Below are 25,772 nucleotides of genomic sequence, written 5' to 3'. Positions count from 1 at the left end.
AAATAGATAGCTTTAATCTTTTTAAAATTAAAATAGACCTTTACTTTTACCTTTATAATATACCTTAAGTATTTAACTTTATTTATTATAAATTTATATTTCTTTAAGTTAAAATTAAGGCCTATAGCCTATAGCTTTTATAATATCTTTTTAATCTTTTATAAGTAATTTTATTATTAGCTTAATAAGTAAATTAAGATATTATTAAAGTATATTATTATATAATTACTTAAGGATATTTTTAATACTTTATTAATATAATATTAAAAAGTAGTTAAAATACTTATTAACTTAAATAATATAATAAGTTATTTAAATAGCCTAAAGTATATTTAAAAAGCTATAAAGTATTTTTTCTTTTTAGCTATTTAAAGCTTATAAAATATTATTTAAATATTTAACTAATAAGCTATTTAGCTTTTATTAAAGATTATAGTATTTCCTTAATTAATAAAAGTAAGTAATAATTTTATTAAATAACTTTATTTAATGCTTTATAATCTATATAAAAGTATTATTCTCTTTTTAACTTTTTAATTAAAAAGATAAATACTATAATTAAAAAGGAATTAGCTTAAATCTATCTTTTATTTATTAACTTTATAACCTATTATTATACTTTTAGTAAGTAATCTTTTAATATATTATATAGTAATCTTTATAAAAGCTTAAGGTTTAAGCTATTAAGGTTTTTATATGGTTTAATATAATAATTTACCTTTTTTTAGTAAAAAGGTAATAAATTAGCCTTTATAAAGTTAAAGAGATTATAAAACTTATTTAACTTTAATAGTAAATATATTTAATCCTCTTTTAGCCTAAAGTTAAGGCACTTTATTTATAGAGCTTAAACCTTTAAAATATAAATAATTTCTTAAAGGCTTATAATTACTAATAGTTTTAATTCTTTACCTTACTTTAATTAATATTATAAAGTATTAATAAATATTAGGCTAATTATAACTATAACTGCCTTTATATCTTACTACCTTTAGTTATATTTTATAATAAGCCTTTTTACTATATTAATTATTAATTCTTATTAATTAATATAAATATATATATCTCTATATATTAATTAAAATAGGCTTAAAATTATATCTTTAATTAAATTAAAGATAATATAAAAAAATATTTAATTTTTTTAGCTATTTATATTAATAACCTTTTAGGCTATCTATATAATAAATATAATAAATTCTTTAAAAATATATTCTTTTTTTAATATCTTTATTATAGTTTTAATTTCTTATTATTTTAATAATATAATTATTTTTAGACTTAATTAATAAGTAGTTTTTTTATTTATTACTTTATAGTAATTATAATTTATATTAATTTATATATTAAGAAATTTTAATAAGTTAAATAAAATTAAAATTAATAAAAATAGCCTATTTATAATTCTATTAATTTATTATTAATTTTTCTCTTTTTTTTTTATATAACTTTATATAGATCTTTTATATTTTACTTTTAGCTTTTATATAAAATTTATTATAAAGGCAGCTAGTTTTTTAACCTTTAGTTATTATTTTTAATCTTTATATCCTTATTATCTATAATTAATTTATAAATATAGTAGTTTTCTTACTAAAGATATTAAAGTTAATTTAAATAGCAGTTTTAAGTTTAGTAATTCTAGCTTTTATAATAAAAGTATTATCTTTTTTATTTTTATTTATTAAAGGTCTTTATAGAGATCTATAAAGCCCTTTAATATATTTAATTTTAAGTCTATATTAGCCTTACCTTTTATTTAGCTATAAACCTTTTTATAAAAGCTATATTAATATTAATTATCTTTAAACTATTATTACTATCTTTTTATAGTAATAAAAAGATAAATATAGGCTTTAAGTTAGTTTTATAGAACTTTTTCTTTAACTATTAAGACTTAATATTTATAGTAATACTATAATATATCTTTATTGCCTTTTTATAATTATCTTAAGAAATATCTTAATTAATACTATAATTTTATATACCTTTATTTAATATATATTAAAGATATATTAACTTTAATTTAAATTACTACTTTTTTATTATTATTACTTTTTTTATTTTTAAATATAAGGTTAATTAGTTATATGCCTAGGTATATATATTTAATTAATAGAGTTATTATTAATTTTAAGTTAATTTAACTTTTACTAACTAACTTATATAAAAGTTAACTTAATTTCTTTAAACCTTTAGTTTATAAGGCACCCTACCTCCTTTAGTAGGCTTTACTTAACCTCTCTATCTATCTTAAGTCTAATATATTTAAGTAAAACCTTGCTATTACCCTATATTTATCCTTAACCCTTATATAAGCAGGAAAAAGCTAAGTATATATTTAGCCTTAATAATTATATTTTATAGCCACTCTTTATAGCTAGTTAAATTACCTAAAAAGGCAGCTAAAAAGGTAGCCTAATTAGTTATTAAGGTCTTACCTTACTTTATAGCTTCTTTTAGGTCCTTTAGTTATAATAGCTCTTTAGCTAGCTAATTTAAAGATATTATATAACCTAGAATATTTAAATTTATAAGATTAATTATATTAATTAAGATATAATTAAAAATAGCTATTTTAATTAAATTAAATTAATTCTTTAATAAAAAGTTCTTTTTAATAGCTATAGTTATTATATAAAGCTTATAGTATTTATAGCCTATAGCTTCTATTAATATTAATTTAATTATATTAATAAGGTTATAGTTAATTATATAATAGGCCTAATTAGCCTGTAGGCTATTATATATAATAGGCATTATAATAATAGCTATAATTAATATTAATAACTATAACTAATAGATTAAGGAATATACTTAAGTATAATAAATTTAGCTTAATATATTAAAAAGGTTAATTTAAGATCTTTTAAGTAAGATAAAGAAAGAAAGCTAATATAGCTATTAAGGGGCAGTATTAATACTACTTAATTAAGGCAGTAATTATACCATTAAGGCAAATAAACTTTATATAATTTTAACCTTTAAGATATAGGCCTATTATAAGGGCCTTATTATTTAAGCCTTTAGATAGAAAGTTAAAAGCTTAATAGTCTTATTAGGCTAATAATAAGGAAAAAAAAAAGATATATTAATTTAATATTATTATTTTAATTTAGGCCTTTTATAGTAATTAGCTTTTAGTTAAAGTAAATAAAAAACTTTATAAATAATTTAATTTTATATTAATAAATTTATTTAAGCTTAATTTATATAATTTCTTATTAATATTAATTTTTATAGGTATTTTTTAAGTAATTAAAGAAATTAATTAAATTAAAATTTAAATATAATTTAAACTTAAAAAATAACTTAATATTTTATAATATATTACCTTTTAGATTTATAAAGATATATATTTATTAATTCTTATTATTATTATTTTTAACTACTTATAATTTTAATATATATTTTATTATAAGCTTTTAAAATAGCCATATTGCCTTAATGCTATTAAATTTAAAAATAACTAATAGATATTAATATTATAGTAATTTTAATTTACTTCTAGTTATTACTTAAGAAATAGTTAATTAAGGTATTAATATAAAGGTAATCTAAAAGGTTAAAGGCTATATTATATTAACAGTATTAAAAATTTACCTTTAAATTATAGTCTTAATATAGCTCTAAAAGGTATTAAAGTTATTTTAAAAGTTTATATAAATTTACTTTTATTAAACTTATATATTATTAAAGATAGTAATTATATTTTAGGCTATTAATTATTAAAAAGGCTATTATATTAGGCCTTAATTAAAATCTATAAAGTATTTATTATTTATTTTTATATTTTATATTTTAATTACTTTATAGTAAGTAATAACTAAAGAGTTATAAATATTTTAAGTTATAAAAAGTTTAATAATTATTATAAATTAACTTTTTAGCTATAATTAAAAAGATATTAATATAAATATTATTAAACTTAAAGAAAGAAAAAAGATTCTTTAAGGAAATCTCTTTATATACTATTAGGTTTTAGCTTAAATCTAGACTAGACCTTTAAGTTATATAATCTTATAGAGGCTTAAGTAAAGCCTAAATCTATAATATTTAGGTAAATTTAAGAAAATAAAAGGCTATTTAATTTTTTACTATAATTATATTAAAGAGAATATTTAATTATATATTTATAAAAATTAAGTTAATTATATTATTAATAAAACTATATATTTAATAGCTTAATTATTAAAAGTTAATATTAACTATAAGAAAAATAGAATTTATTCTATTTAAAAGAGGGAAAAAGTTAATATATTATTTTAACTAAGTGGCTTAAATCTATCCTATGGAATATTAAAATAGCTAATTAAATAAATAAATAAAATAAAATAAAATAAATCTATCTTAAGTAATAAAAATATTCAGATAGCTCTAGCCTTAGCTTAAATGGCCCTTGTCGGATTTTATTTTAGCATCCTCTTCTGAAGGTCTCAAGTCTTTTTACTCCCTGAACAGGGCGGTAGATAAGTCCACCGGAGGCCGAAAACCAGCCAAACACAGCGTCTCCACGCTGCTAAGAGTCCACTGTCCACGCCAGGGTTTGGCGATTTGGTGGAGACGGTTCGCCCTGCCATAGTCAGTGGCGGGGCCTCAAAGGGAATCTTGGACGGGGGTTGAGTGCTACTGAGCGTGAAGGACGTTTGAGGTAGGACATGTTGAGTGATGAGGTGAGGACAGAGATGATGAGTGAGTTATACAAGATTCGAGAAACCGTGCGCTTGTTTTGTGCGTGTATGTATTTGACCCAAAGCCCTAGTGTAACCATTCCGAATCGTCAACAACTGATAACTAACATCTACACCTCGAACAGCTTGATGCCTTGTTGGCTTGGCTAACAAGAGTGAGGCGGTACAGTACATCTGTCAGCCCAGATAAACTGAGCTAACCTAGACAATTGCCTTGCCACGCATCAGCCTCCAATTGTGTAAATTATAGACTTGCACGTGGTTTTAGGTTAGCTTGGACTCGAAATGCGAACGATCTTTGACTTTATTTGAAGATTTGTAAATATCTATTAGTTATTTGTTGTTTTATTATGCTCACGTAACCCACGGTATTGGTTAAATGTTGGCTTTAACTGCCGGGTTTGGACTGCGGAGAGCTTTGATCTGCAGGGTATTTTTGTGATAGTCAGTCATGCTATTAGATATTTAGGTTTGGGGTTTTATTTTCATTGACAACAAAGGGCAATTTGATATCAACACTAGCTACATACATGGCTCTTGAAAGAGTGACTTCGGAATGACAAGCGTTCCAAAAACCCTCTAATCTACTCACAAGTAAAGTCTTGAATGCGTGTTCTATGGATATTGTTGCTTTGCGAGGTAAATGTTGCTGAACTTACCCTACAATTCAAACGAAACCAGCCTGAATATCATGCATGGCTTGAAACATTCTCTTTGACAATAATGCCACCATCACCGATATCGGAACAGTTCATCGTTTTCATCCAGACAAACTTGACATGAGCCCGGGAGCTTCGCCCGGCTTGAATCGGGGTTGAGGCTTTGAGCGACCTTCAGCTAGCAATGCGCAATCAAGCACCGGCTCTGGACTAAAGACTCACATCCACTATTGATCGTCACATCGAACTCATTCTGTAGTAGTCGAGACAGGGCTGACTCGGACGGTTCTCTCCCAGAGTTCCCGCTTTTGCTCCTACATACGGAAATTCTCGACTTGGAGGACGAGTAAGACAGACTGAATACAAGCAAAGGATATCCCTTCCTGCTAGGAAACGGGCAAGGCAATGGCTGATAAGACACGGAACAGCTCCGGACTGTCTTTGGGCCCAACATGATTTCAGCCCTGACGACTGTCCTTGAAGTTCATGACAACTGCATGATGTTTGATCCAGGGCATCCAGGAAGCCAGTCACCTGCAAGTTATTGATTCAGCCATGAACTATCGAGGGCGTTCACTGCTTCTTAATATGACTCCTCATAAATGATAACTTGCAGACACATCAAGCTTAGCTGTCGGTAGATCGTCGACGACGTCAGAAAAGACATCGCATTCTAATCAGGTCTCACTCACTCTTGGCTTATCGAGATGCGGCTGAACGAACAGGGAGAGGAGTATGAACTCGATAAACTGTTGCTATGTGTCGCACCTCGTCTCTACGCCAACTGTAGAGACTCACCCAGTTGAGATCGTCACTTGTGTAACGCCAGACTCCAGGACTCAACGGCCATCACGCGACCCCATATTGCCCCTGTGAGATCGCCATCAAGCCTCAATGGAACCTGATCGAGGCTGAAAGTCAGATCCAAACTGAATGAAGCTATCCCTTCGCCCCATTGGGGTATCTGGCATCAAAAAGTGAACCACAAATGCAATGCCATTATCTCGTGCCTGCAGCTCCATCATCATATCGAGCTATGCCATTGTCTGAGACCTACACACACACGACCTGTCATCGCTTGGCAAGGAGATCATACCAGAAATGTGTCTTGACGTACGGCAAATCCGTCAAAATCCGGCCCAGCGGAACCAAATGATCGCCGGGAGGGAAGAGGCGACAACGCGAAGAAGCAAACGCTGAAACAAGCCCTCGAGAGCGAGACAAGAAGAAAGCCCCCTTTGCAAGAACAGGATTGAAGCCGATCCACCAAGCCGATAGACGAGTACGACTCAAGAGTCAGCGTAGTTCCACTTGTATCAATGGCTGGGGGGATCAGCTGAAGGGATAGCAACGGCATTATGCGTCTGCATCACCGACCAGACTTCGCCTCGGGACCGATCTAGGACCCAGACAAAGATTCACGCAGACAAAGATCCTGGAGGAAGCTGGTACATGCCCGAGGTGGGGGCGTGAAGATGACCGTGAATTGCTTTTTCCGAGTCCAAGTCCATGGCCACAAGCACTTCTCGGTCTCCCTTGGCCGGGATTCCCGAGACTCAGGACTCAGCTGTTTCTTTTTTTCTTCTTTCTTCTTTTTGACCCCCAGGCTTCTGGAGACGTATGAAAGATTATCATGGCTTATCAAAAACAAGAAGGAGAAAAGAAAATGGACGGAGTAAAGAGAAAAGAAGACGTGGAGCCCAGGGCGAGTGATCGTCGTAAACTAGACCTTAGAAGTCGTTAACCGATGGATGCTTTAGAAGCTGCATATGCAGGCAGATGCAGCCCAGTGCCCGTTTATCTCACTGCAACGGCGTTCCACGTTCCTAAAGATTACGGACAGCGGGCGTCGAGGGGTGTTGAGAAATCATGATCTTCAGAGGGAGAGGAGGGAACGCGCCGAGCCGAGTCATCTTATGCTGACATGACGTTTGTCAATAGGCAGGCTCACATTGGTGATGATTGCGTACGGATACTGTACATACGCATACATATAGTAGACGAATTAGAAGTTGATTAATTGACAGTCATTGATCGCAGAGTCTGATTCGTCGTTGATCTTTACTCCGTATCAACGTTGCAGATATACTGACAAGGGGTTGAACGATGCAACGCGTATCGGCAGCATGCTTGTTGGTTGGTCGAGCAAAGATGTTACAGTGCCTACAGTACATTCATACAATAGGCCTCGGCCGAATAATCCCATAATTTTTGCAGGTCATGTGCTGCAGGTGATGCTGCAGTGTGTTTGCGGCATGTACAGTGCATATGTCATGTATTGGAGATCCCAAGCATTGATCTACAGCGCCATGTTGACATTCGGACTCATTGCCAAGAGCAACGGACTCACAGCTAGTCAGATCCTTAATTCTCAGCTCTTATTGCTTGGTATACGATCTAGACTAAGATTATAAGCAATGCTATGTATGAGAACACACGTGGAAGAAGCGGAACTCAAAACACAATTACTTGCTTGCTTGCTTTGCATTGCCGCGGTTGTCGCCTGTCAAAATCACTCTCTCGGCGCGTGGGTGCAGGGATAGAGATCGTGGGACCTACTCGTTTCGGTGCCTTGACCACGATTTCCAGGGGTCGACCACGTCGTGGGCTCATCTTGACGTCCGCAATGTCCTTTGACAAATGATACTTGGGTCCTGTTCCAGGTGAGTGAATTGAACGAGGACCTTTTGTGAACCCATATCAAGGGATCGCCAAGGCTGTATTTGCCGGCTTATCATTGATGAGGAAAGAAATGAAAATAAAATAAAATAAATGAAAAGAAACGAAAGGAAGCTCAGGAAGCTCAGGTTTCTGACTCTGTTATCACGAATCATGAATCAAAAGTGTTTCAGCAAAAGCAAAAAAGGACACAAAAGAAGGAAATATCAGAGACAGCCTCACTCCCAGTCTCTCACGGATCTCGCTGTATAGTGTGTGTGTGTACTACTCCGTACTCCGTACAAGTAATGTGAATGTGAGCGACCCACCGAAACAGGGGTTTGTTTTCTTCGTCGAAGGCTTCTGGAACAACTGTCACAAGTCATTCCCCCCTGCCCCCCCTTGGTCATTGCTCCTGGGGTCTCCGTTCTGAGTCCTTTTGTGGCCGGCTCCATCTCGCGCGGGAGGAAAAAAAAGGACCAGAAGAGAAGAGGAGACAAGAACGATGGCGGCCCAAAGGTAACCTAAGCCTAACCAGGTTTCCTTAGGCTAAAAAGACGAGGTACCATCGCACATCGTATCGTATCCGCTCTCGGTACAGCAGCGGATGGTTAGCAAGGCAAGGCAAGGTATTGTAATCCACTGCTTTGGAAGCGAGAAGGAAGACGAGACAGCTTCGACATGTGCAAGACGAGGTATGCCTGCACATGTATGTACGGATAGAGTTGACGGGCACGCGACAGCAGGGAGAGCCTCCAGAACATACCGAGGAGATGCTGTATGTAGGTGATAGTCAGACTTTGCTTATTCCATCACACGCCGAAGCGACAACTTTGTCTCATCTCCTTCTCTCGAAGGGTGGAGATTATATCCAGGGCATCAGCTACCATAGCTCGCAATCAATGCCACTCCAAGACAAGAGAACTTTTAGAGTTCCCCGCGTGAACGGGTCAACTTTCCTTCTCTTTTCTCTCCTTCACGTTGCACAGACTACCTTGTTACCCAGCAAATAAGCAGAATCGAACTGTGTCTGTGCGAACAGCCCCCTCGTGTCGTCGCAGTGAAAGCTGCTGTCATAATGACCATGGCCAACTGCCGCCCAGACCCTATTCGGGCTAGAGGCCGTTGTTTGATAGGTTCTCTTGGCTCTGTGTTTCGTTGTTGAAGATTGCGATGTTACCGTGTGTTTCTTGGCTTGTATAATATACCCTTTGACATTTGTTAAACGCAGGGTGAGCTGAGTGTTACGACAAGTTGGTTTCATTGTTTGCTGAGTCGCTCCGAGTAGAGAGCCGTGCCCGTGCGTGCTCTGTTGGACCAACATGACGAGGACGTGAGAGAAGTGCAACGTTCAAGTACCGTTACGTCCGACCATTTCCTCCGAAAGAAGAGGACCCCTTGTCTTGTTGTTGCTTGCCCCATTGCTTCGATTCCAACGCACGCACGCGATGAGTGGAGTATCCCATCGGATCCGTCCCCATAAGTGCCTCAGCATCGGGATTCCCTTCCAGACTTTTTTGTTGACCCCGTCCGTCGTCTAGGCTCGCTCTAGAAGCAATCCTGGCAAACAAGTTCGATTCTCTTCTCTTTGCCCCCGACTAGTACTCCGTACAGTAGTCTTGACTTAGACACAGCAGCCAGGATTGGTCATCTAATTTATCATAACAGCCGCTAGATCAGAGGAGGAAGTGTCTCTAGGAAGTTCCGTGTTGCTCATCGGGATGGCTTACATACAGCCAGGCTTGGCGTAGCAGCTAAGAAAACAAGCCGAGAATTCATCCATTGACTTGGTGGCTGGGCAAACGGAACAGGTCCCACTTGTACCAGAATTTCCCCTGGGGCCGGCGCTCGGAGGCGGCTTGGAACCTGAGCAAGGGGATACAAGAAACTTGAGACCTCTGTTCTAAGTGACTAAAAATACTTGGGTAGATTTTTACCAGACTTGACAGATCTTTGGACCGCTTATTTTTGGCACCCCAGCGATCAAGGTACTCGACTAATATGTAAGCAAGCCTAGGAAGTTATCGTTGTCGTAAAGATCCGATCCTTGAAAAGGTTAATAAGGTATTGGGATAGCCTCTCACTGGAGGAAAGGTATCGGCGGATCGGCTGTCCAACCGGAGGACCCTTATTACGACTGGTTATTCCTGCTTGTTACCGTCGTTCCTTTTAGCATTTGATGGTGGGTCATGTCATGATGTGAAGCAACTCAAGTCAGGTACGAGGCCTTGCTCATATTCAAGGCCATGGCCATCGTGATGCTTGATACTTGAGGTCGTTGTATCCCTGAATATCTTGCGGTGAGAATTCTCCTGCCCGCTGTTCCATTGCGGATTCATCGTCATAGATGAAGATTAAAAAAAAACATGGTGTGTGGATGTGGATTGGATGCGGATGCTTAGGAACAAGAAGATGGTTTTTAGCGTGTCCGAGAAATGTGGTTTCTTACGGGTAAAGTTAATCACAAATTGCTTGTTGGAAATATTCATGTGACTGACTGTTTCTCTCAGATTAATATTAGATACGAAACTCACCTCTAACAGCCAACCCTTGATATATCATGTCGCCCAAACAATTCATCTTCGCACAGGACACATCGCACGCCCACACACGTTTAGTACCAGGGTGTTTTGATTGTAAGGTACCTCAGTTGACTGACTGACTGACTGACTGACTGACTGACGTGCCGGTTGCCGCCAATTCCAGCCATGCCATACCCTAGACAAGAGAGAGAATATGTAATGCATCTCAGCAAAATTATCGAGCTAGAGAAGGGAAAAAAGAGCCAAGTACTCCGTAGGATTGGATGAATCGGCATTGGCATGGATATCAATCACCCACACACGATCCTTGTCCTTTCTAGCCTGTCTAGCTTGTCTGTAGTACGGTACCCACCGAATGGAAGCAATGGAGACAAGTTTCCCCATGTCATATCCTATTGGATCCCATTCATTGACTGATGTGAATTATCTTAGTTAGGCCCTTTTTCCTTTGGTCAAACGGTTTCTCAGGTTCGTGAGGGGCCATGGATGTCTTTAAAAAACGCCCACCCCCACACCTAGCCACGAGAGTTGACATCTGCTTGTACTATCGAAACCAAAGCAAAGAAACCTCAATCCGACTCTACGGACTGAATGACAATGATAATGATGATGGTGATGCACTAGAAGATCACCACCAGCTACTTTCTCGGTGTCTTTCCATTCTACTTTTGCCCTTAAATACAGGCATCGTCATCCTTAAGCTCGGCTTCATTCACTCACAAACTCAAACTAAACCTTGTCCATCCGATCCCGTCGTTTCCGTCGAATCCCCTCCAATTGCCATCCTCCTCTTCCATCATCTCTCCCTCTACTTTCTTTGTCGATACGATCATTTGGGTTTGCCCATCCTCTGGATCTGGCTTTTGGGGTTGCAGCCGCGACTTTCCGCCGCCGATATTCCGTCCGTTTACCTGGAGCTCTCTACATTAATTGCCCCTCCCTCTCTCTCGCTGTCTCTCTTACGCCTCGTCAACCTGAACTGGGTTGCTGCAGCTCCTTGTCCTTGTCGACATATTTCCCCGCGCAGCGTAACTTTGCGAGCGAGTCAAAGGCCATTCTTGCCTTCTCGGTTAACCTGATACGTTTATTTAACGAATCGATTTCTTTGTTCGACAATCTTGCCCGGAGCAATTGCACATCTTGGTGCTGCCACCTTTTATCCATACCGTACTGTACCATACCATACCACAGCACACCCTGGTCGAATCGGACATCGAATCAAGCAGAGAGCTCCGAAAGCAAGCATCCCTCCATCCAATTCAATTCGATTCATCCGAACAAAGGCAGTCCCTGGCCTGTTGGGTCCACCGAAAATCCAATTGAACCGAATCGAATCTTCAACAACAGCTACTACGGCCTGTCCTGTCCTGTCCTGTCCTGTAGCCCTACTGCACTCCGTCTGCAACTGCAACTGCAAGCACTGCGCGAGCTATTCGTACTACCACACCCACGCCTAATTACTTGTACCTACGCACGCCCTCGTCGATCCGGCCCCTGCTCGCGCCTCCAGGTCTCGCCTCGATACCCATCGAATCTCTCCTCTTCTATAAACTTATTTACGACCGCGACGCCCCGAAAACCAGCTCCAGCTTTAAATCAACCTACAACTCAGTACAGCGCAGCTCTCCCCCGACGTCCCTTGTGCAGTCTCGTGCTGCCAAAAGGGAGACCCCATCCCTGTCTCGCAGCATCGTCCAATCGTCGATAATACTTCGATACTTAGGTTTTTTCCTCTGCCGCGATTCGACTCCGAGACGACGATACGTCATGACATACATTGTAAGTGTACAACACAAACTCCCTCCTCCAAGGTCAAACCTCCCTGTCTCTCTCGACTTGACATGTCTCGCTTTGCTTTGCTTTGCTTTGCTTTGCTTGTCTTTACTTGGCCTGGCTCTCTTGTACAACCACATGCCAATTCCTGCCACGTCCGACGTCGCACCCTCCACGCTCCGAGCTGCTTCCTCCGCCCTCCACGTTCCTGTCCAACCTACGCCCTGGTCAATGAAGGCATCACACGCCATGCATTCACTTCACATGGTCGATAGCTTGTCTCAGCAGATCCCTGTCAGCCATGAATGAAAGCTTTCCTCCTTGAGCCTTTGGCTCTCTGCACGTCCCTAGGTCGAGCAGTCTCGCCCGTCCTGTTGGGTCCAGGCATTTCTGGTACCTTTCTTTACCAGAGATCTCTCACACACACACTTCTATCATATATCATGATCCCATTCCTATTCTCGTCCATCCACCCATACTCAGCAACCATGTCTTGGCTCTCATCGACGTTGCTTCTCGACGTCGCTTTCGACCTTCCCTTGCTTTTATCCCCCTTGGCTTCATCCTCACATCCCTTCCCTTTTCACACCCTCGCTCTCGTTTCCTAGCTGCCAGTCCATCGACGGCCCGTCTGCCGTACCTCCTAATGGCCCCCGAGCCGCCCGCTGTCTGACATGCACTTTCACTTTCACCCTCTCACACGCACACGCACACCCTGTCCTGGTCTGTCCTGTCCTTTCTTTATCCCCATCGCATCGCATCCCACATCCCACGCACGCACGCACCCAGCCCAAGTCTTTACTTGTCTTGTCTTGTCTGCCTGCACACCCTGACTAGGTAGGCACGAACAATACACAGGCGCACACAGACATGCACTTACATCCACACCGCTTCACCGCTTGACTAGGTATGATTGCCCTGCCCTCGATTCAGCGTTGGTAGTCCCGGGGCAATCATGATGCTTCCTACTGGAATCCCAACTCACCGGTGCCACATCACTTCCCTACCTCAGCCCCATGACCTCAAGAACGGCCCGTTGCCGGTAGGAGAGGAGCCAAGGCGACCAAAACAAGCTGTCTCCGTACACCGAGATATATCACCACTTGCTTTGTTCCTATAATACCATGTCTCCCATCACTACCCCTTGCAACCCTCCTGCTCTGAGGCCTATTTATCCATACATGATCTATCCCTGTACCCTAACGTCATGAGCTTTTTGACATGATATACTTCCCCAGAACCTTCCTTTGTTGCTATGATCAATTCTCCCAGCAGCTCGTGCATTACCTACCCCTTTGATCCACTGTTGCTCTCGCGCCAACCGGCCATCTGCTCGCAATGCGCAAGAATCAATCACTAATGCCGTCTTTCCAGCTATGTCTTGCTCACTACTGCGACCTCCATGGCCCGACCCCTTTGATGGTCACTGAGGGTCTACCGGCCTCATGTACTGTCTGCTTTGAAGATGGTGAAGATCCTGCCGATAATAGACCACGATCCAGCGCGCACGCATCGTCGACTGCTCTCAACGACGCATTAAAGAACCTCGACCTATCTCGGAGCGCTTCAATGCCAGCCTCCGAACAAGAGGCTCAGGCGCAACGTGCAGCGCTATTGCGAAACTCTAGCAATTCTGGCGCAACACCCACTGCTATCGATACTCCTCCTGAAAGCCCACGACCGGCCCCTCCTCATCCTCGGCGCGATTCGAGTTTCCGAAGAACCTATGATGAGACTGTGACAAAGAAGCAAGGCCCTTGCGATAACTGCGCAATGACCTTGCCGCGACAACAAGCGGGATCAAATAGTCTTCATTTCGCAAACAATACTCGTGGACCAACATTGCGCACCCGTGCGCCAGCAGAACGGGTTTTCGGCGCAGGAGGTCAGGCATCGCCTCCCAACTCCCAGACCTCGAGTGATACCGATGGAGAGCGGGACGAGGACCCTCGGGCTCGGCAAAGAATTACACCCTCGGTCAGCTCGCGCAATACCTCGCGATCAAGCAAGAGTGGTGGTACAGGCAATTCGACCGCAGCAGAACGGACACCCTTCCATGTTCACTACGTCGACTATACATCTACACACGATCCGGTCCTACCCGACTCTTTCTCTCTTATTCGAGCGTCTTGCTTGCGCACTCTATCCTTCGAGACGTTACCCCGGGCTCCATCTACGGCAAACCCCACTTCACCCGTTGCGACCTCTTCTCCGGCCTTTGTTACTACGCAAAGCGCCGGCTCGGCCGTCACAGGCGGCCCCATTTTTTTCGGCGACGCCCTCGCCGGTTACACAACGGCTTATATCTTCCGTATTCCTGATGTACACGCAAGGGGTCATAAGCGAGTGTATGCCTTCTTGGCGCTTAGTACTCACCGAGAGCGACTGGCCATGAAGACGTTTGCCGTGGTCTCGACCGCTTTTCGCGAGCTCGCTACATGGATCCAGCAACTGGCTGAAGCCGAGGCCGAGCGAGCGGCCGAGAACTCTCCTATTGGTAGCAGCATCTACGGGGGTGGCTATGCACCACCACCACCAACCGTCGAATCCTCTGGAGGCCCTGATCGCAATGGAAGTAGCTTTCTCACGGGCGGTAGCGGGTTCACCCGACGGATGGGTGGTGGCCCTGGTGCCTCAGCCCCAAAAGCCCGTGGTCTAGCGGAGATTGTTGGACAGCCTGATATCTTTATCGAGCTGCACCGGCGTTTCGTTCACCTTCTCTTTGAAGTTGGTGTCACCTTGAGCTCGTAATGAGCTGTTTATGCCTATTGGCATGCTTTATACGTTTTCTGCTTCGGCATACCCAAGGTAATCCCTCAGGATCAGGATGACTTCTTCTGCCCTGTCCCACCGGGATGATTTGGTCGCCGCAGATGTACCCCAGCCTTACCAATGCCACTCTCCACGCCCAACCCAGTGATACTGAATCGGTCGAAATCCGATTCGTACTTGTTGGCTCGGTGCTCTTTTGTCCTTTTGGAGCAATAAGCGATGTATGATTTACACACAAGCATACTTATCCGAGAGTAATGGTAATGGTAATGGCTAATGGTTAATACCTCAATGAAGCAACGATCGCGATCGACAGCTGCAGTCACTTCAGATCTACTGGTCTTTTGTATGTTTCCTTTTCACAATGCTCGAGGATTCTTGGCAATGCTGCTTACACCTTTCCGCAAGACCGGGGAGATATACACAGCGGCCGACTTGCCAAGAGCCTCGTGTAACTGTATTCTTACATGTATCGCCTTCGGAAGGGCTTTACGGCGTTGTCATTCGGCATATTTTGCACGGGCAATTGATTCCCATTTGGTTTTTGTAGCGTGTTTGTTATCTACTTTTGTGCGCAGAGAACTCGTCAGGACGGGAACTCCAAGGAAGCGGGCCAACCAAAATAGACGGATAGCGAGTTGGGGGAAACAAAACCGAGAAGATGGTGGAATAATGGAGTCTGTGGCGAAGCAACTGTATTTTGCAATTATTTACCTGTTATCACTTGTCAGAGCGAGACGAACAGCTAGGAGTTGGCACGGTTTTATTGATAGACTTGTACGGAACATAGACAGGGAATTATTATGAATGGAAAAAACTACGATAACTTACGATGACTTTGAACTTGAACATACCCCGTTACTGTGTGCTATCGTGCGTGGTTGTCTGAAGTTCGAATCCCTAATATGGAGAACTCGGAGTTATCAGGCATTGAGGATGAATAATTCGCCTTGGACTTGAATTGTTGGGAACTTGGACCCCCAATATCGATTACACATACCATTTACGGTTTATCGCTGCTGACTCTCAAAAGGCCACATTGATGCATGCAAGCAGAGTATCACCAATGTCACCTCACTTTGTTGGCTGCAGCAGTATCATGCTGTGTCCCGGCATTTTGCTCAGAAACATGTGACAGTCTGACATGCCTACAGAAAGAATGGTAAGAATTTTGAGATGTAACTCGAAGCACACATCGCGTAAATCAATCACTTCACCGGTGTGGACCTGGACTGTAGAGACAAATTCATATCGCTTGCGCCGTCAATCGGCACGTTGATTAATCCTAATCTACCTTTCGCTGTAATCCGCCTCCCTTCATATGGACTTTTCCTTCCATATCCCCCTTGGCCTGATAGTTGACGTATGTAATACAGGATGGATGACACACAAGAGTGCGTGACATGATAAATAGACACCAGGTGAATCTATTTGTAGAAATCGAACTTGTTCTCTTCGCCGGTACCCTTGACCTGGCTTGAGTAGGCGTCCTCGAGATCACTCTGAATGATGTTGTAACGGTTCTTACGGACAGCACGGAGACCAGCCTCCTGCATGATCGCAGCGATGACAGCACCAGACAGAGGATCGTTTCGGACAATGAGGGAGTCGAGGTCAACTTCAGGAGCCAGACTCATCTTGCCGGCGATGGTGGAGAAGATGAGACGTCGTTCACGGCGATCTCGCAGAGAGGGGAATTCGATCTTTCGGTCGAGACGTCCAGGTCGCAGAAGAGCAGGGTCAAGAGTATCGGCTCGGTTGGTGGCCATGATGACCTTGACGTTAGCGGTCTGATCGAAACCGTCCATCTGGTTGAGAAGTTCGAGAAGAATACGCTGGACTTCTCGATCGGCACCGGTCTGGGCGTCGAATCGCTTGGTGGCAATGGCGTCGATTTCATCGATGAAGATAATGGCGGGAGAGTTCTCGCGAGCCATGCGGAAAACATCACGGACCATTCGGGGACCCTCACCAAGATACTTCTGAACGAATTCGGAACCAACAACTCGGATGAAGTTGGCGGTGGTTGAGTTGGCAACGGCTTTGACCAGCATAGTTTTTCCGGTACCGGGAGGGCCGTAGAGTAGAACACCTCGAGGGGGGTCGATACCGATTTGCTTGTAGAGGTCAAAGTGTGTCAAGGGGAGCTCGACTGCTTCGCGAATCTCCTGCTTCTGCATGTCCAGACCACCGACATCGGCATATGTCACATCGGGCTTCTCGTCGGCGCCAAGCATAGCAATGGAGGAGTCGGCCTCGGGAGGGAGAATATCGACAAGGGCGTTGGAGTGTCGATGGAGGGCGACCGAGGAGGAAGCCTTGAGCTTCTCCCGGTCGAGGGTGGAGAGGATTCTGACGACATAGTTGGATCCGGTGCTAGACTGCACAATGCCAGTACTTGGGATGCTGGTTAGCTCGTGTAGAATTGTCGGTTGCAGGTGAGCACATACTTTTGGTCAATGGCCTCCATAAACTGTCCTATAACTAATGGCACGCTCTGAATTCGCTTGATCTCTTCTTGAGCTCGTACAAGCTCACGCTTCAAACTCCTGTGAAGAATTAGCAAGCCATGACCTGAATCCAGACGAGATTAATGAATTACCTTTGCTCATCCTTGATATACTCTTCTTGCAGCTGGATGTACCTATTCGAAAGCTATCAGTTTCCCACCACTTTGCAATATCTGAGACTGGAGTATCGTACTCTAGTTGCCGCTGGAGCTTCTTGAGGTTGGCGTAGTCGTCTCCTCCATCGGTTGACACACCCTCGAAGTTATCAATGGTGGGAATGGCTGAGTGGGCGGCCCTCTTGTGAGGTGCCACTTGGTTTGCTGGGTTTTCGACAGCGACGTCACCCATTTTTGCGCTTCTGCTGGGTGAGTAAGATAGGTGAAATGATCGTGAGAATGCGGTGCAAGTAGAAATACGCGTGGGTGCTGGAAAGCGATTGTCGTCGGGAGATACGGCGCTTCGTTGTTGTTTCGGTCGTTGAGGGAGTGATGGAGCTGCTTCGAGATGATACCAGGCGCCAGTAACGACGACGACGACACTGGAAGCTAAGGTGAGCTAGCGTGGCTGGAAATCTTAGTCATCTGGATGGGAGCTCAATTCACGTGATCATTCTACGTCAAAGAGCGAGAGCAGTTGGGGTCCAGGCTCGATGGCTCTGATTGGCTCATGATCGTCTCTTCCAGGCAGGGCGAAGTGGGGTTGTAAGCGTGCAGCAGCTGCAAGGCTCCAAGGCTCCAACAACCCCAGTGCGAGCTTCAGTGAATCAGATTGGCCGATTATCGGGGGATCTGCCTCCACACAAGACCAAAGACGTAGGGACCCTGAAGGGGGACGTTTCTAGCCTGGTACATGAGAGCTACAGCGGATCGAGGGCCTCTGTGCTTTTGGCACTTGACCCTCCTGAGGCTGTACAAGTTGGGGGGATGTCGAATGTCCTATTAGTGGCGTTGAACTGATTCAGTCTAATGTTGAAAGATGGCGGGTTTTGCGGTGAGAATAGACTCATGACCCTGTCGATAAGCCTGCCCCGCGATGTTCGGTGAGAGGATGTTAGTTAGGTGAACCGTGAAATCGTTCATACAGTATTTACAGTATAGAGTGTTATTATTGGTAATTGTTAGTGAGGAGCTTCTCGCTTGTTTATACAGTACATGTATCTTGACGGACCATCTCGTGTAAGCTCAAGTACCCGGTTGGATTGTGGCTTATCAGCGTCGGATCACTCGCCTGTTCACGGGATGATGCGGCGGTGATTCACTGGTCGGCGGCCGAGGAGCAAGGTAAGGTACCAGTAATCGACAAGTCACCTCACTCACTCACTCACTCTACCTCTTTGAAACCACCTTCTACCCTCTCACTTGTTCAACCTCCAACCAACTCGACCTCTTTGGTCTTTTTTTGCTCTCTTTTCATCGCCTTTCTCGCCCAAGCCAACCTCACGTCACTTTATCACCTTAATCTATCACTTACTGCTCGGCGTGTCTTTGTTGCGTCATTCTACTGATACTGCTGCCATCTCCTCCCCAAACGCCGCCATCTTCCCTCCCTCCGCTGCCGTTTTCGACTCGGCCAACCGCTCGTCACACACAAACACACACGAAATACTCCTCGTTTCATCTTGGGTTGCTTGTTTGTCTCTGTCTTGATACTCTAAGCAACCTCAACATCGCACATACAATGTCGTCCTCTATCGCCATTCCCGCTGGCCCCTCGGCTACCCGCCCATTCCATAAGGGCACCGGCTCCTCTACAAACAGCCCGTTTGGCACTCCTTCGTCTTCTCCTCCGTCAGCCGGAAAGGACAAGGCCCTGCACAACCGCCGTCCGAGCCTCCTGAGTAAGTGAAGCTGGATCATCCCCGCCTCAGACGATGGCAGCGACAATGATACTATCGTCTTATCATGCACCGACAGCCGTTTACTGACTTGTCTCTGTAGGCTCTTCACTCTCCAAGCAAGAATGCACCGTCATTAACGTCGGCGATCCAGAAGGCACTCCCCGACTGGTAAGTGTCTCGACAATATTGTACTTGGTTTCAGGTGAACTGACTTTCCATAGATCTCCTACCTTTCCTCCAGCCAGGGTTTCGCCTGGAATCCCGGTATGTTTTACTTGGATCATGAACAGCCTCTCCACGAGTCACGACTAACAACTGATAGAAATCTTTCTCCCGTCTTATATCGATTGCGACTATGTTCCCCTCGAAAACCGCCGGGACCCGGTCCACGAGATCATTTTGACCGATGACGAGTCCAAGAACCTGCTACCTCACTAAACCGCCTGACATTATGTCGTATACACAGACCAGGCCACGATAGACATTTCCTTCTCACGAGATTCCCGATTCAACGACAGGCCTGCTATTATCCAGTTATTGTTTTTACGGCGTTACGATTCCCGCGGCTTTTTCTTTACTTCCCTTCCCTTGCCTTTCCTTCCAGTCAGGCAAGACATGACACTTGTTTTAGGCCTGTCGACGCATGGGCATTGTTTGGTGGAGTATGATTTCGGGACAGGGTCCCTGGTCAATCGACTTGACAGCCTCACTTTTAGGTTTTGGCTTTGGCGGAGTAGACAAGACATGGCAAAGCATCCATCACCTCAGCGTCCGGCACATTCGGTATCGATCTTGGGAATTGGATTGGAGGGAACGCCTGGATTCGCAGGCCAAAAGGAAGAGGTTATTTTCACTTCTTGGGGACCTGAGACCAAACTGTTTCGTTCATTTTCCTCACTAATTCTACGGCTGGACTGTTTTGTTCTTGAGGGGATGGTGGCGTTGAGGTAGGACGGCGGTGTTTCTTTGTTTGTTTGTAACTCTCCTCAATTCACATGACTTAACTTGATCATCGCTCAAATGACACCTGCGATGTTGGTCGCTTCCCCGCTGGCGCCAATCACCGACGGCCGATATGAGCCGGCGCCCTACCGAGAACCCGCCCGGACCGGGGCTAACTGTACGGGGCTGGTCGGGGAACCTTGATGTCATTCAAGCCCGGCCCAAGAAGCAAGTTCCGTCTTGGGTAGACTATTGGTGGTCGACGTCAGGTTGACAGAGATCAAGCCTTATTGTCGCACGGATTATGCTGGACTGCATTACGGAGTACGCTATGGATCTTTGTAAAAACGGGTTGAGGGCACGGCCACGAGTCTATTACCGATTCCCGACAACGATTGACTTTGTTTCCATACCGGCCAGTACCCAGCATCTGACTCAACCAACATCCATCGCCAAGAACGCCATGGTGCAAACATTATCATCACAGCACTCTCGCATCTTGGGCAGCGATTTTATGTCTCAATTGATATTGAGGCCTGCAATACCGGGTGGCCTCGTTCTATAGGGTCCACCTTTTACACCACAGTCGGTGAGATCTCGACAATGATGCCTGAGAACACATCTGGGTATCATGATGAGCACAGTTTGAGAGTTTGTCAAGCACATACGACCATAGCTCGTAGAAAATACGGGATCCCGTCTGCTCTCCCATAGTCAAGCTGCGAAGCGCTGGATTAGTAGTTGGGTCGGTGACGACCAGCGAATCCCCGGTGTTGTATGTCTTTTTGGTGTTTTTGATGCTTGTCTGGGACTGATTCCAGTCTTTTCAAGAGGGATAGAGAGGTAGATGTGATGGTATAGAGCTCGTAACTGCTGCAGAGTAATACGGGCTTATAAAAATTGACTATAAGGCGTTGTCAAATAGGTAGTCTTGCTTCTTGAACTGTTTATGTGCCCGATTCTGATTCCGGTCCGAACCGTTTTACGGAATCGGCGCCGACGGTGGGGCTCCGGTACCGTTTTCGTGATCCACCCGCCAGGGAGCAAGAAAACATCAGGCCTTGATAAGCGATGTCAAAATAAACTTAGGAAAAGGTATCCTAAAATTAGGACTAGATTTATACTAAAGTACCAAATTGTTTTTGTCATTAGGATCAAGGTCTTGTGCTTTCTTTCCTCCCCTAGCCACCCACTGGGGCGCCGAAGATGAACGGTCGTAGCGTTCCTGGGCATCTAGTGAGACGCACTCAAGACAGGCTCATTGTAATACATACTCGAATGTAATCGGCCAAATCTCAACTTTTGGATGCTTGCTTGCTTTAATTGTCGAGGCGTCAAGATGCCGGCGATACCTTTCCAATGCCTTCCCAGATCCTGAGCTGGCCGGCGCTCGTACTAAGTACTTCCACGGAGCCATGTATGTTAGTTCGTAACTTGTGTTTCTCGACACTGTCGTTAATCTTTTCGCCGCCTTCTTCAAGTACCGTAATCTCCCTCGTCTGCATTAATTCACTGGAGTATGATTCCATAAAAGCGTCATCCTCCACATCAATATCCTTCTGCCTCCCTCGCCTCTCCTGGTCCTCGCGGTAAAACGAGTTGGCAGCGAACTCACTGGCGACCTTCCATAGATGCCAGCTCGGCTCCGGATCAAGGCTCTTATAGACATTCTCGTAATCGCAGACGATTGCTTCCGCCGCGCATTGCCTCTTCATCTCAGGCACCTTCATGGCAAGAAGGCTAAGCATATCTGACTGCGACTGCAGGGGTCACCAGAAGATGTAGGGCATCGGGACTCGTGGCCAGCCGTCTTCAAACGTGGAGACGTCGTTGAGCATGATCCGGCGTGCCATTATGGCTCGCTGAATATCCCACGCGTATGGGGAAGACCTTGCATAGATGGTGTCGTTCTTGATCTGGTCAGCCCACTAACGAGCATACATAGTGTGATGCAAGACACCACGGATGACACAGTCTTGATCTAGTTGAGTCAAAGTTCTTCCAGAGTTGGCGAGCCGGGCATAGCGTTCGATGTTGCCGTCGTGGGCGGCCATCTGTGTCAGCAAAGTCTTCTTTACCGTCGGCAGATCCCGAGGCAGAGGACTATGGAGCAGATTCGCCTCGTCATCGGTCAGCGTTCCATGCCTTTCATCTACTTGCTGATCCTCGAGGTCTAGATGCATGTCCTCTTCGATGCATGGAAGGAGGTCGTCGTTGAACCGGCGTGTAACACCTTGTCGAGCTGTCAAGCGCCATCGCACTTCGGTGTTGCCCTTTAGATACGCCGGGCGTTCATAGTCGATCAGTTTGATGGTGCGTTTGCAATCGTCCATGATGGAATAGCGATACTTGAAACTCATGATCTCGTCATAGATGAGTTTCCCGCCATCTGTCTCGCTTTCTCGCGCCTCTTCAGCGATGGACACTTCAGGCAGGATATCAAGCTCATGACAAAGGGCGTGGTAACCAGCTGCAGCACAGGCACGGCCGACTTGATAGCGCATGTCGGGGAATTTAGAGGCCAATGAGCGGTAGGTGTCCTCGGTGGCCATGTCGGGATGCCATATACAGTATGGCTGCTCCTCCGCCGCCATTCGTTCCGGTATGTCGTTGCTCATGATGCGGCGAGCGTTGCGGGCCCGAGCGACCTGAGGCATTGAGGAGCTGAGGCGTTTGATGGGTTCACTCATGGCCAAATGGTAGTGCAGGCGAATGCCCCGGATAAGAGCTGCGCGACTATCACGGTCTTCAAGGAGCCTCGGCACTCCATCACCGCGTATGGCCTTTTCCTGATCCTGTCGAAGTTCCAAGCGGCCTATAATTTTTCTTCTCTTTTTCTTCTTCTTTTTGCTGGACAGTAGATGATGAGGCAAAACTTTAGTACTTGGGTCGTTGGTTTGTTAATTGAGAATGGCATGGGAGGGAATAAATATTCTTGCCAAGGATCCATTGACAAGAATATCCCTATGTCCTCCTCTTCACAGCCCTCAGCTTCAAGATCCACAATAGTTCCAAATACTACCTGATAGCTGCGATTCGAGTCACAAGACCTATGACGAGACACGGCATGCAAGTTTAATGTAGTAATAGGCTTTTAACGGAGCTTGTGATGGGCTTAAGTTGTAGATGAACCCCTTCGAGCTTTGCTGCCACGATCCGTACGCCAATGGTGTCGGGAAGTGTTTCTGCTAATGCACATAAACGCCGTGTTTATTGTTTGAGCAGAAGTATAGGCGTGTGGTTCTCCAAGTTCAAAGCCTAACCTATGATAACCCCCTGGCCTCACCAATCCGCCTTTGAATCGCCATAGTATATCACGGAGTCTTCACTTCGTCAACTTCTTTATGTTCTTGCAACAAACTCAATTGAACCCAACTGGGGCAGCCACCCACATCCCAAGCATCGACACGAAGTTCACAAGTCACAAGGTCCTCATGGGAAGTTGGCATTTTCCGGAGAACAGCTGAGAACACAGTCTCTGAAACTCTAGCAGATCGTTTGACAGCACGGTCTGTATGTGCAACAAAAGATTTCTTGTACTGGACACAAGCACGGAAGAGAGCGTTGTTACGCGACTCGTCGATGTCGCTGCTAGACTGCGAAAGCTCTCGGATAGTAAATGAAGCATCTTCGGTTGATATCATGATGTCGATACGAAATAGTGAAGATTGAGCGCCATGTGAACAGACAACCCAGAGGGCCTTGAATGGGGACTCATGCATCGGAGTCTGTCGTTTCATCCAGTCGTCACTTGGATATGTCAAGACAATATCAAGGGAGCGCGTAGTTGTCGACGAGACTTGTGTCAAGATCCGCAATTGCTTTGACGAAAACATTGAAGACGGTGGAACCATGCCAAAGTTATTCGAGCCTGTGAAATAGCCACTGGGCCGAATGAAGAGCTCCATAGGCCTAAAGTACGGGAGCAGTGTCTTGGGCACACCGATAAGAGAAGACGATTTAACTCTGCAATAGACCCGTCGTCGCGCCGACTCATAGTCACGTTCTATCAGGACGCATACAAGACTGTCCTCTGTCTCGTACGATAGCCATGCAATGCGGGCCAGGTCAAGATCTGTAGGGAATAGAACATGCAGATTGATACGTAGACCGCGACTTGTGAACTCGAGAGGATTCGAGAGGACCGACTGCATTGCAACGATGCTACGTTGGCCGCGAAACATGCGGCCGTAGTCCTTGTCGTGCAGGACTCGATATTCGATGCTCTGCTTCTCCACGTCAAGTTCGGGTTCAGAAGGAGGAGGAAAGGCATGACCATGATCGACCATCTTCTGGTCCGGCGTGTGCTTTGGAGCTTGAGCATGTATAGCATTCTTGGAGAATTGCGAGGGCGACCAGGCTAGAAACCCGGTAGAAGAGGTTTCGGAATCGGCAATTGGGTTATCTTGCTGGAGAGTCCATGCAAACATGCTATAGTCCTCTTCTTGTCGGAGAATCTGCTCCTGAAGTCGGATGAACGACTTGGCTCCTTCGCCATAGAGGAGTGGCATGTTGACGTCGAATAGACCTAGTAAACAGTAGGCCAGGTCTTCCTCTCTGGTTGTAGTTCGAGCCGATGCCCACGACATTCGCTCGGCGACATTGTATGTCGAAGGATGAGAACCACGTAACACGGTGATTGGGATGCCAGTTACGCTTTCTATACTTGAAGCGAGACTCTTTTTTGTACCGATTACGGTCCACTCTTTGGAACAGAGCTCGACGATTTGGGGCGCGATCAGTTCCTGAAGTGTCCAACCTCTGGTGAACCACCTGCTTCTGCCGAACTCTGTGATATGAAAGACGTCCGCCATGGTACAAGCTTCTGTGGTGACATCTTGTAAATAAGCATAACAGGAGGTCGCCTTTTGGTACCACTTATACATGGAATTGATCGCCTCGGAAAGCTCTGCGCTGCTGGACTTGTCGATGCAGCAAGTGTCAATCCACACCCAGTCGAAGCCATCCTGAGCTGCCTTACTACAACAACCAACGAGTTTCGGGTAGCCTTTTCTTGACTGAGCAGTAAGGGTGCCAATATCACTGTATAGAACCTCTTCTTCGGTCCAGGTGTGACTGAGAATTGCGTAGGGAGGGACATGTCCGATGAATTCTTTCAGCTGAAGAGTTGAGACATTTAATAGACGCATTGAAACAATCGAGAGAGCAGTACGTTAGTTGTTGGGAAACTTGAGCTGCTTGGGAGTCTATAGGACGGTGCAATGGCGTTGACGGACAGGTAGGAGCAGCCTGTGTCGTGTGATCGTTGATCAATCGTCGTTGCTTGAGTGAGCTGTGCCGAGACATGGCTGAGGAGTAAGTGAACAGCAGTAGAGACAAACTCAGCGGCCATTGGTCAGGTTTGGTCCAGGCCGGGACATTGCTTA

At 44.1% G+C, this 25,772-nt stretch overlaps 5 protein-coding genes and 1 non-coding gene across 6 annotated transcripts; 3 read left to right on the top strand and 3 right to left on the bottom strand.

The window, feature by feature from the left end:
- Positions 1–13,662: 13,662 nt before the first annotated feature.
- FMAN_10526 (uncharacterized protein) lies at positions 13,663–15,075 on the top strand (the record flags this gene model as incomplete). The annotated part of the gene is made up of 1 exon (XM_041824006.1): positions 13,663–15,075. The coding sequence occupies one exon, from the start codon at positions 13,663–13,665 to the stop codon at positions 15,073–15,075; it is 1,413 nt and encodes a 470-aa protein (XP_041689530.1).
- Positions 15,076–16,523: 1,448 nt separating this feature from the next.
- On the bottom strand, positions 16,524–17,954 carry FMAN_10527 (putative 26S proteasome regulatory particle chain RPT3; the record flags this gene model as incomplete). The annotated part of the gene is made up of 4 exons (XM_041824005.1): positions 16,524–17,493; positions 17,547–17,645; positions 17,699–17,740; positions 17,800–17,954. The coding sequence occupies 4 exons, from the start codon at positions 17,952–17,954 to the stop codon at positions 16,524–16,526; spliced, it is 1,266 nt and encodes a 421-aa protein (XP_041689529.1).
- Positions 17,955–19,283: 1,329 nt separating this feature from the next.
- Positions 19,284–19,881, top strand: FMAN_10528 (uncharacterized protein; the record flags this gene model as incomplete). The annotated part of the gene is made up of 4 exons (XM_041824004.1): positions 19,284–19,443; positions 19,544–19,611; positions 19,665–19,707; positions 19,766–19,881. 4 exons carry the CDS (start codon positions 19,284–19,286, stop codon positions 19,879–19,881), a joined length of 387 nt encoding a protein of 128 aa, XP_041689528.1.
- A 1,170-nt stretch (positions 19,882–21,051) lies between these two features.
- Positions 21,052–21,167, top strand: rrna47. The gene has a single exon (XR_005994039.1). It is a non-coding gene; the product is annotated as a ribosomal RNA (ribosomal RNA).
- A 1,146-nt stretch (positions 21,168–22,313) lies between these two features.
- Positions 22,314–23,003, bottom strand: FMAN_10529 (uncharacterized protein; the record flags this gene model as incomplete). The annotated part of the gene is made up of 1 exon (XM_041824003.1): positions 22,314–23,003. One exon carries the CDS (start codon positions 23,001–23,003, stop codon positions 22,314–22,316), a length of 690 nt encoding a protein of 229 aa, XP_041689527.1.
- Positions 23,004–23,699: 696 nt separating this feature from the next.
- On the bottom strand, positions 23,700–25,535 carry FMAN_10530 (uncharacterized protein; the record flags this gene model as incomplete). Its single annotated transcript, XM_041824002.1, has 1 exon — positions 23,700–25,535. The coding sequence occupies one exon, from the start codon at positions 25,533–25,535 to the stop codon at positions 23,700–23,702; it is 1,836 nt and encodes a 611-aa protein (XP_041689526.1).
- Positions 25,536–25,772: the final 237 nt, after the last annotated feature.

This window comes from Fusarium mangiferae (assembly GCF_900044065.1).
Source record: "Fusarium mangiferae strain MRC7560 genome assembly, contig: FMAN_scaffold016, whole genome shotgun sequence".
Lineage (NCBI taxonomy): Eukaryota > Fungi > Ascomycota > Sordariomycetes > Hypocreales > Nectriaceae > Fusarium > Fusarium mangiferae.
This window is presented reverse-complemented; position numbering and strand designations above follow the sequence as displayed.